At 48.5% G+C, this 11,601-nt stretch overlaps 1 protein-coding gene across 1 annotated transcript in view; it reads right to left on the bottom strand.

The window, feature by feature from the left end:
- The window catches only part of TIAM1 (T cell lymphoma invasion and metastasis 1), a 143,534-nt gene that overhangs the window by 28,142 nt on the left and 103,791 nt on the right, over positions 1–11,601 (bottom strand). Inside the window, exons 15-16 of the mRNA XM_029961476.1 lie at positions 8,473–8,559; positions 5,139–5,363 (exon numbers count right to left, since the gene is read on the bottom strand). Coding sequence (XP_029817336.1) covers positions 5,139–5,363; positions 8,473–8,559 — 312 coding nt within the window. The remainder of the gene's footprint in view (positions 1–5,138; positions 5,364–8,472; positions 8,560–11,601) is intronic.

Below are 11,601 nucleotides of genomic sequence, written 5' to 3'. Positions count from 1 at the left end.
GTCATTCAGTTCAATCCCTCTCCTTGGGAAAAATGCAGATTCATTGAAACTTGCCCTGTACCAACTGTACTGTGGCCACTTTCCACCCTCCCCAAGCCAGGAGCTGAGTCAGTGCTTGAGTAGTCCGTTGGGAATAAACAGGAGTTTCCATAGGCATACAAATGAAGTGTGTGCTCAGAGACCTTGGGACATCAGGAATTCAGTAACACCATCCTCACTCCGGCAGGGGGCGCAGCAGCACCACAGGAATTTTGGGAATTTGGGATGAAAAATGTAATTCTAATCCCCAAACCCTCCGATGGCTGCGGCAGGAAATGCTCCTGGAACTGTTAAATCAAGCCCTGAATGAGAACAGTACTTTTTCCTGAAATTATCCGTCTTCCTCATGAAAATAACCATGAAGAAATTAAGGTTATTGTTGGCCTCAGCTCATTCTGAAATCCAAATTACTTATCCCAAGGGGACCTGTGACAGAACAAGGATGGAATAAAAAATAGTGGCCATCCTACAGTGCAAAAAAAGTTTGTTTCAGCTTTATACCACAGACTTTAGAGCGTGTAACTTCAGCCTCTGGGTGCTTTGTAAACAACAAAATAACAGATCCTCAGAAACACCTGGGTGCTTCCTATCTTTAAATAGAGCCATTCCAAATGGGGGGCACTTTCTTTTTTAGCCTTTATCCATTCTGCACGGTGATTTATACACTTCACAGTTATCCCTGCAGAGTTATCCCTCATGCCAAACAATCTCCAAAATACAGGAGGCATGCAAAGCCTAAACCGCAGAAATTCTACCCCAGAGTTAAAAAAAAGGGAGTGAACTGCGGGGAGACCACAAACACATATGGATACTACTCCCATTCCCAAATCCCCTTCTAATAGCAAAATATCATCTTGATGATTTGAGGCTGATTTGCTGTATTTCCACCTTCCAGCTTCCTCTCACTCCCTGGACTGAGGGGAACAGAGTGGGGAGACAAAACACTCCTCACAGGAAGAGGAGACAGATCTCACTGTGCCTTTTAGGCAATAAGGAAAAGATGCTGCAGGGCTCCAGACAGAATGAGAGCTAATCCTCCTCAGCCAGATTTATGCAGGAGGGAAGACTGAGAGCCAGGAAAAGCAGTAAGAGATGAAAGGAACAAAACTTGTGGCTCTGCAAACCCGATGCAGCACAAATTCCATGGGGGAAGCACAAATCATACCCAAGACAATACTTTTCACATCAACGAGAGGTAAAAAACCCAAGGTCATCTCAAAAATAACCTGTTAAGTAAAGTCACAGTGAAGTAGTTGCTTGCCACAGAGCTGATTTGCAGCTCTAGCCCCAACCTCTGCATATACAAGGGAGCTTCAGATGATGAAAGAGCTGCAAGAGATGTTGGATTTAATAGGAGCACCAGCAGCCACTTCAGGGAGGTCGACTCCCAGAAACATAGCCCCGCTTTGCTCCTGAAGACCTCACACTGAGTAGCGAGGCAATGGGAAAGATGCCTTAAAAAAAAATGTACAGCATTTCAATAGCATCTTTCTATTGAAAATACACAATATGGTCTGCCTCATGCCCTTTGCTGCCTTCACAGCTGATGAAGAATTGCTAGTGAGGAAGATAACGGTAAGACAGCACGATCAGTCGACTAGATCCTGGATTTCTGGGGAATGGATGTGCCTACAGGTGATGTGTATCTGCTGGCACTCTGGCCTATCAGTGTTTCACCCCCCTGATGAAAGGGAGGCTACACTGCTTGAGGACCAAAGACAGAACCTGTGTACTATAAATAAAGCATTCAAGAGAAATCACAGAGCAGATCTCCCTGGCCAGCCAAACTGCCTGGAATCGACAGGGACACAAATAAATAGGTCAGTGGGTATTTCATACTTGACTGCTTTCTGCAAGAAGCTGTGTAGCTGAGACCAAAAACCTAAGACACAGCCACGATGTCTCAAATAAAAGCATTTTTTAAGTCCTCTTTTTAAGATTTTGTGTGGTAACAAATCCCTGGCAAAGCAGAGGGACAGAAGAAGAAAGGCTTCAATAAATCACTGTGTTCTACAAACACCTCAGCAGAGGGAAGTGGATGGGGAAGATCAAAAACACCTGCCTCACAACTGCACACGGGTGCAGATCCTTGATTTCACTCCCACCTCAGTTTAAGTCATCCCAAATGAGAGCACTGGTGCAGTTTAGCTTTAAGCACCACCTGAACATGGTCCTCAGAGGCCTATTTCATATGGCAACTACAGGTGCTTCCAGAAGCTGCCAGAGACACCCCACACCTGCTGATGAGCTACTGCTGGTTGAAGAACTATCCCTCTCCCTTTGAGGAGCAACAAAGGTGAATCCCACCTCAATATCTGCTGTGTTTTGAAGGAAAGCAAATGTCAGGAGAGCTCCAGCTTCTGTGCCGCCTGTGGCCTCAAAGGGAGAGCGAAGGAGCTGGCTGAGCGCAGCACAAGTGAAGGGCAGCTGCAGCCAGAGAAATACAAGGGGAAAGGAAGCCCTGAGGCTTAGCCCTGTTCCTGGGGAGCTATTCAAGAAGGAGGTGGTTTGGCCCACCAGAAAATTCACATGGTCACAGCAGGACACGGGAAAACAAGGAGCTGTTCCACACCACTGCGACAACTGCACAACCCAGCTCGGGAAAAGGTCACAAAGGAGGACAGGCATGACTCAAGTTGAGGGCAGCACAAAAGGAATGTGTCTGCAAAGCAGCAGAGGTGGGAGGTCTGGTTTTGCCATGAAATTCCCATCAGCCATGGCCTACATCTTCATTTCGCATGGGGCACGCAGGGATATTGCTGTTCCGAAGGCACACGCTGGGATGCTCGGACACATTTGGCAAACCCTGAACTATCTCACCCTCAGCAAGGGAAAGGACCCTCAAAGACCCTCCAAATAATGCTGCAGAGAACTGACAGTGGCAGAGAAACTGCTTGTTGAGACCTGCTGTTGAGCCCCTGTGTTCTGGAATGTCACTGCTCTGCCTCAGGAATCACTACATCCCGTAAATACAACAGTCCTAATTCCCCATTCTTTGCACCCGGGGCAGACACTCAGTGAAAAGTTAAGGTGTGAGGACTCAACTCTCAGAGTTACAGTGAAAAAGCCCAGGCAAGGACGAGAGGATGGGGCCTGTGAGGAGCTGCTGTTAAGTAGTGAATGGGGGCATCTTGTGGCCGTCTATAAAAATGTACATGACTACCTCAATTTTTTCAGCACAAAAGCCTAACTGGGAAAACTTCCATTAAAGTTAAAAGGGGGAAATGTCCTGAAAATGTTTAATTTTAACTGCCTTTGGGGGTTTAGCCCACATTCTTACGTGAGGTTGCTTTTATCAGTCCCCTCAGAGGGATTTGCAATATTGTTTTTGAAGCTTTCTTGTTCCCGCTATTTCACTTGCTATGAATATCCCACTCCCAAAGCCAGCCTAGCTTCCAGCTTTCCCTTTCCCCACTACATGCTCCCATTAGCTAAACATTTTTGCTAGGTCACTTTCAGGAAATATTACAGAATCCCAGAATCATTTAGGTTGGAAAAGACCTCTGAGATCCTTGAATCCAAATTTTGTCTGATCCCTACCTCGTCCCCCAGCCCAGAGTGCCACGTCCAGTCCTTCCTTGAACACTTCCAAGGATGGGGACTCCACCACCTCCCTGGGCAGCCCCTTCCAATGCCTAACCATCCTTTCCATGAAGAAATTCCTCCTGATATCAAACTGAACCTCCCCTAGTGTGGCTTGAGGCCATTTCCTCTTGTCCTGTCAAATAACAGGATTCGAACAATAGGTTTTCAAGGAAAACCAGAGCAGCATCCTGAAATGTTGCAGCAGGCTGTACCTCCCTGACCCTTTGCCTGCAGACAGCTTGGTCCTGAGCCCAAGCAAACTGTCTTTCCCTGTGGGTCCTTCACTCGGGCTCAGCATCATGTTAATGCCATCACAGCATCCTGGGTTAGCTCCAGTTTGCACCTGGACTCATCCCAGAAGCCCCTACACCAGGTGACTGCAGCAGTTGGACATGTCCTGGGAGAAAGCTGACTTAACACCACTGAAGTGCATCAACAGCCCCGTGCCTGCTCCAGCTTTTTATCCCAAAAAGTTTCATAGTTGTCAAGACAATTATTTTGACATTTATGAAACCTTTGGCTTGAGGGAGGAAAAAACCACCACAATTATTTTGACATATCCAGATGCCATTTAGTTTTGGCTGAAAGTCAGACTTTACCTCAGCTCAGAATAGCTTTAATTAGCTAGAAACAACTTCATTTTGGTCATTCCATTAATTTTTCGTGCTTTTTAAATCATTCCAAAAAAACTGAAGCAAGGGGGTGTAACCAGTGTCCTCTTCTGTTTTCAGGTACAGGGGGACATTTAGAAGCTGGGCAAATAAGACTTGACTAAGCAGGCAGGTAAGAGGAGCTTTCCAGCTATCCCACTGCAATTCCTAACACTGATGCCTTAGGTGCTAATGGCTAACAACCACTGAGGAGGCAGTCCTGCTCTTCCTCAACCATTTCTTTTATCCAGCCTTTCCCTCAGGTCCTGTCCCTGGTCACAGAGAGCAGAGATTGGAGCTGCTGCTCAGGAGGAAGCTGAAGATCCCACTGAGCTCTGACCCCAGGCTCTTCTCCAGCTGAACATTCCAAGTGTCCTCTGCTGCTCCTCGTGTGGCCCCTCCAGACCCTTCACCATCCTCATGTCCCTGCTCTGGACACTCTCCAATAGCGTTTGATCTTTCTCACACTGTGGTTCCCAAAACTGCACACAGAATGCTTATACCCTCTTCCTTTCCTTGCCATGGGCAAGGGATTTTCCTGTGGGCAAATCCAGAGGTAAAGGCACCTCCTGAGCTGCCCACAAGTGAGTCATTAGTTCCCTGTGGGCACAGCTGGAGGATGTGACACGCATTTGGTGACGGCAGATGTGTCACCACCTGACCACGAACACAGCCATCCTTCATTGGTACCACTGCTGACACCTTACAGCTTCCAGAGCCCCCCTGCATTATCTGCCCAGTGCACTCAGAGTGCAGTTCCCCTTCCTCCCACCACGGAATTCACACACAGGGATCAACGGGGCTACACCAGCACGTAGCAAATGTGAATCCTCCTCCCGGTGGTTTCCACTCTGAGCCCAGTACCTTGGCTGCCCCCTGCAAACACCAGGGTGCTGTCACCCAGCTCAGGGGGGTTCTCCAGGCGACGTGGGGGCGGCTGCAGCAGCTTCTGCCCTTCCTCTATCTCGGGGTGGGTGCGCACGGTGAGACACAGCGCAGGCTGCACCAGGGCGTCCTTCAGCAGGGCCGAGTCCAGCTCCTCAGCAGCTCTCTTGTTGATCTCCACAATTTCATCACCAGCTTTCAGGCCTGTGACAGAGAGGAACAGGTAAGACTCGCACAGCAACGCTCCCCACAGACATCAAGGAGCTCAGCCGGGTGCCTGTGAAGTGCCAGTGCCTGTCTAGACAAAAAGTAATAATTTATGACTGCAAATGTAGAATTTGATGGACTTTTGTGAGATCTGTTGTCTGATCCCTCCCGTAGGAAGTCCCTCACAATGTACCAGCAACAAGACCCCCTTTGTCTTCACTCTGCAAGGGAACAGCTGCTGTGCCACACACCTCCCTACACCACACATCACTGCTAAATGAAGAGATACAGAAGGACAGTCAGACTTGTGAGGTACTGCACACAGGATGGGGGAAGGCTGGAGCAGCTGGGCTGGCTTGATTCTTGCTTTTAACTTTCTATATAAGCTTTTATTTGAAGTGACCACTGAGGAGAAGGGAAAACATGTCCCGCTCTGCCAAGGTGTAGGACTTTGCACCTCCAGGCCTACCAGTCCTACCAGGGTGTCCCCCCGGCCCTTCTTGAATCCCATCCCAGCACATGGATCTTCAAAAGGCAAGTCTGAGCTCTTGGTAAGTTAGTCATGGTTTTTTTCCAGCCTGATTTCAGGAGTTATTTATAGCAGCAGAGGCACCCAAGGGAAAAGGGGATCTGCTGAGGAAACAGCTGACTCCTGCACATCCAGGGGCAAGGCAGTGATGCTGATGGACAATGTGCAGCCCTCAGAGGGGACACGGGAAACCTGACCTTCCCCACGGCCACCTGGGCCCACTCTCTGACCAAACATGCTGCACCAGGGTTTAATCCCAAATAAACTTTAGGGTCAGGCAGGCAGCAGCAAGTCAGGGTGCACAAGTGCTGACAGGCATGGATGTTGGATCATCCTGGTCACCGTCCTGGCATTTACAGGGATGAGAGCTGGAATTCACAGGGTCCAAGGTGAGCTGCCCTCATGCCACCCAGTCCTCTGGCAGGACAGCCATGCAAAGGATGAGTCTTGCCACCTTTAAAACCTGGATGAAAGGCCAGACTCGATGATCCTGTGCTGTGAGCAGAGGCCTCAGCTGCATCCTCCAGGAAACACGGTACCTACCCACATTCATGGAAAAATGTGCAAGGGAGGAGGCTAAAGAGCTTCAGCCTTCTCTAGGAAAATGGAGACCTTTCTAAATAGGTGTAATTGTGTCTAGAAACTGTAGTGTGGAGTGTGGTTTTGGAGAGAATACAGTGAACTAGATAGAATAGCTACAAAGTAAATGGACTGTAAAATCATATTTGAAAGAAGGACCAAACAAGGCAAGTCAAGCATTTCACATTATTTCATTTATTCTACTTAGTGATTCTGTGGCACAATAGTAGCACACTAATAGGTCTGCAACCATAAATATTGTATCTGGGGCTTCATTTACCCTCTGTAAACCTTGTTTTGAATTATCTGGGATAAGCATCATGTCTGTCTCAGTACAGTTGAGGACCTCAAACTCCAACAACAGAATGTCTTGCTAACACAGATCAACAGTAGAAACAAAAAGATAAATCATAAAAATTACCAGGAGAAAGTAAAATTTCTAATTGGAGAAAAGATTAGGAATGAAATGCTGTATCTCATCTGGTGAGACTTACTGTAGGAAGTGCAGTCAAATATAGACATGTATGTAAATAATGGGAGGCAGAGGGAGTTTCCCCCCCTGCTTTCAGTGAACTCGGGGTATCTTGTCACAATATCCTGCCAAGTGCTGTTCATACAGAGGTGGCTTTTCAGATCAATTCTGAAGAGCAACATAATCCTGAGTTTTCATCAGATGTTTTAGCGCTCCAGCCCCACAGGAGGCAGTCTGTGTTCACACATCCATTCAAACTGTTCTTCAAACAGTAACTAAAAGCAGAACAGGGAAGCCCTGCTGAAACCCCCTCCACCCTCACCCTCACATTTGTTTTGCTCCCCACAGGAAGCCCCCAGGGTTTCATTTCCCTGTGGCAGGCTGGCAGAGAGCCCCCCAACCCCCTGCTCAGGGCTTTTGGCAGGATATTCATCCTGTTAGCCAGGGAATTGTATGAGGCCAACCCAGGGTGATGAGGGACAGGAAAGAGAAAGATGGTCTTGTCAAGCTTAACAAACACACACAGCAGCCTCCAGAACCACCTATGTGGTTTTCTGAAGTTGGGGTTAGAGGCCACAGCTGGGTGAAACTCCAGGCTGTTCCCCATCCCCTGACCACAGCTTCTTCCTTCCCCATTTCTGCTGTCCCTGCACTGTGCCACTTCTGCCCCTTGCTCCCTGCCACACAAACCAGCTCCACCTGCCAGGGGGTGACAAAAACTGCCACAGCAGTTTTCTACCAAGCCGGGGAGCTGAGCTGGCTCAGAGTGCCAGAGTCAGCACAAGGCCAAGGGATGGAGCAGACCAGCTTTTGGAACAGCTTTTGGCAACAGCCAACTGCTGAATAAGCACTGTGAGACCATATAACCTCTCGCCAAGAAAACCCTGAAGGTGTTTCTGAGGACTCTGCGTCTTCTCACTCCTCATTCTGCCCATGTTCTACTTCAAAATCTGGTTACTTTTCAGCTGCCCGGCTCCCTGAGCAGCCCAGCCCATGCAGCAGCACTGGCACATCAGGAATGGCAATGAATGGGAAAAGCAGTGAGGGTATGGCAGTGTCAGGGCTGGCCTCTGCTTGGATAAAATGCAGTTAAACCATATCCTGCTCTACCCCGAGATGAGCTGGCAGCCTAGTTGTCCCTGCTGGCTTCTGGTCCAAGCACGGCCATGCTTACTGCAAAGGCTGGAAGCAGAACCAGAGGCAGCAATCCCAATCACTGGGAGCACTGTGATGCTTCTACTGTATTTGTTCATGCTGCAGTGACTCACTTGAGAGGGCCTCTGCTCCTCTTTCTGGCTGGAAGGGACATGCTGACCATGCTACACGCACAGCAACTCCGAACTGAGAGGGTGACCGTGCAGCACAGCTGATCCCAAGAGCAGGACAGCCCTGTATCCAGCACCAAAGGTTCTTCCCAGAAGTCCCTATTTGCTTTTGGACTGGAACCCTTGGTGTGTTTGTAAAGCTCCCATTCCTACAAGCTCATGGTCAATACCAGGATTAAACCACTTTGGAAAGTGTTTTACCTTTTTTGAAAGCTAGGCCTGTCTCCTTGACGCCGTTCACATAAAGCCGACGAATCCCTTCTTCTTCCACGGAGGACAGAGAGAAACCTGGGGAGATACCCAGAGAGCTGGTCAGGAAAAGCCTGTCCTAACAACCAGAGACACCACAGCACAGGCTGTGCTTCCCTGCAGCGAGCAGTCGGGAATCCCTCCCTTCCCCTTTCCCTTAAACCTTAGCAGACATTACGGGAAAGTCAAACAATGAAAGCGGCTTGAACAAAAAACCTGAAGTGAATTTCTGAGTTTATATATAAATCAACTACAGCCTCATTTGAGGATACCACAGCTGCAAAACATTGGAACAGACTTCCAATTCTGTTGCCACAAAAGGTCTCTTCAGGAAGTTTTGGTGTCTGCAGACAAAAGCTGCACAGAGCTGTGGTTTGGGACACACACCGACAGCAGCTGGGAATGGGAGAGCTCTGGCTGATGTGCCACCCTGAACTCAGACAAGGCACACCACCTCCTGCTAAAGCACAGGGCTGACTTCTACTTTTTCAGATTCCTGGGCTGGACAAGTTGGTAAAAATGCTACTTTCTCTTTTCCCCTTTATTTTCAGCTGCTTATGGCACAAGCTGTTTTTTGCCAAGTCTCAGCTCAGTGCACGTTTTGTGCTACACAAGAGACCCACAGAACAGCCTTATAGTGGAAGTACTGACACAGCCTGAATTTAAACAGAGCAAATGGTACTGTTACGTTCTGTTTGGGTGACTTTCCTGCCATTTGTGTGTGACACTGTAAGATAACAACGTGTAAAGGAAATACAAGGAGCCTGGTTAAATGTGGGTTGTTTATTTACTGTTCAGAGTTATCTAAAGCAGAACACTTGCCTTTCTGAAACTTCATTGCTCCCTGAATGAGTGCAGGCAACCATTTGGTCTCTGTTGTTCTGACTAGAAAAACATTTACAAACCTCTGGGGGGAGTCCCTTGTCTGACATGGAATCAGCCACCAGCCAAGAGGTGCAGATGTACTGGGAGCCTATTCTGACCTTAGGATTCCCTTCAAGTTGAGAGTTATTTTTTTATCCATGATTTAAAAAAAAAAAAAGGGAAGAAGAAAAGAGGGGGAAGAACATGGCAGCCTAGAAGTGAGAAGCATATGGCCTTCCATGACTTACTGAGCTACTTGGAACCCGCATGTGAGCTCCTCGGGCTGAATCAAATGAAATTTGTGAAGCTCACTCAGCACTCCAGCTTTGGCAGAGAGAAAACCCCTCAACTAAAAGAGCAGCTGTAAAATATAGTAGTTACTGGCTGTCATCACCACAAAGCCTACCTGGAAAATCCTTATCCAGAAGCATAGCAGAGCATGCCCAAGGCAGCAGTTTGAGTCAGCTCAAATGATCAGTTCCCAATACCACCACCCTTCTGCCACTGAAATGCTGGTGTGGAGCCAAACACCACACAGTTAAAACCAGGCTGAGCTGCAGCTCACTGGGGCTTAACTGTGAGGAGACCAGAATGCCCAAGCAGTCCCAAGCTCCACCTCTCCTATGGGGAAAGGCTGAGGGAGTTGGGATTGTTCAGCCTGGAGAAAGAGAAGGTGACCTAATTGCAGCCTTCAAGGACCTGAAGGGAGCCCACAAGAAACATGGAAAGAGACTATTTCCAAGGGCCTGGAGAGACAGGATAAGGGGGAATGGCTTCAAACTAACAGAGGGCAGGGTTAGATGGGATATTGGGAAGAAATTCTTCCCTCTGAGGGTGGTGAGGCCCTGGCACAGGTTGCCCAGAGAAGCTGTGGCTGCCCCATCCCTGGAATGTTCGAGGCCAGGTTGGATGGGGCTTGGAGCAACCTGGGCTAGTGGAAGGTGCCCCTGCCCAGGGCAGGGGGTGGGACTGGATAAGCTGTAAAGGACCCTTCCAACCCAAACCATTCTGTGATTCTTTGATTTCTCTGTGATCAGACCTCTGCCTCCTTCAATCCATCAGGTTTAAATGCACGTGTAGTTGCTTCTTAATTCATCTCCCAGTCCTACCCATAAATCCTGAGCAGTTATTCCTGGCAGAAAGGGTGTAAGGAGCAATTAAGCATGTTGTGCTCAGCTTTAAGGGATGAGAGATGGGCAAGGATAAACTGTTTTATTTCCACAGCTATGGCAGTGGCTGGGTCTCAAACACAATTTGCAGCAGCAGCACGTCTGTCTCACAGCAGTGCCAGTGCTTTTGCTGCCACCCAGATGAGACACACCTCAGCCAAGTGTGTGTGTGTGTGTGTGTGTGTGTGTATATGTGTGTGCAGTTTGTATATACACATGTATAGTAGGAATGCAGAGTTTCCATCTGGCTCAATTCCACAGGGGCTCCACACAAACACGTGTACTGGCATCGCAGGGGAGGAAGGGCAGGAGTGGGTGGAAGCAACAGCGATTGCATAAGCTGGCATTCCTGCCAAAAACATTATTATCAAACTGTGCATGGACTCTGAAACACAGGTGGGAAGAGATGGGTGGTGACCCAGACAGAGCCTTCTCTTCACTGCAAAGTTTTGATGACAGGAGAACAAAAGTCTGCAGCTCTGAGTGCTCGTGGCCTCACTGAACCAGCACAATACCTGAACAAATCCGCCTCCAGATAATCCCCTCAGCCCCCTGTGAGAGCCAGCTGCTGATAAACATGCCAGCACCTTCCTGGGACTTAGAGGAGCTGGAAACCACTGGTTCTTACTGCTGGTGCACCCTGATTTCTGCCTGTACAGTCTTGGCAAAGAGGGAAAAAGTACCAGCAAAAGAGGCAAGAACATACATGCCCAGGCATCAGCAACAGCATCCCACTGAGAGATCCAGCACTGGCAAGGTCCAAAACACTGGCCACACACTCCAGGACACAGGCACACTGGTGGGAGTAGAAACACTACAAAACATTCCCAGGTGGGCTTGCCCTGTGATGTGGTGTTGGAACAAGACGATCTTTATGGTCCCTTCCAACCCAAACTGTTCCAGGATTGCGTGATTTCAGCACCAGCTTGTCACTGTATGGACACACAGCACTGCTCCTATGAAAAACAGATTACAGAAATTCCTCTGCCATTTAGAGGCAAAGTAAGTTTCGCTATTTTCTTCCAATGGGAGAAAATCCAGGTTTTTA

This window comes from Manacus vitellinus, unplaced genomic scaffold (assembly GCF_001715985.3).
Source record: "Manacus vitellinus isolate BGI_N305 unplaced genomic scaffold, ASM171598v3 scaffold_35_pilon, whole genome shotgun sequence".
In the NCBI taxonomy this organism is placed as follows: Eukaryota; Metazoa; Chordata; class Aves; order Passeriformes; family Pipridae; genus Manacus; species Manacus vitellinus.
This window is presented reverse-complemented; position numbering and strand designations above follow the sequence as displayed.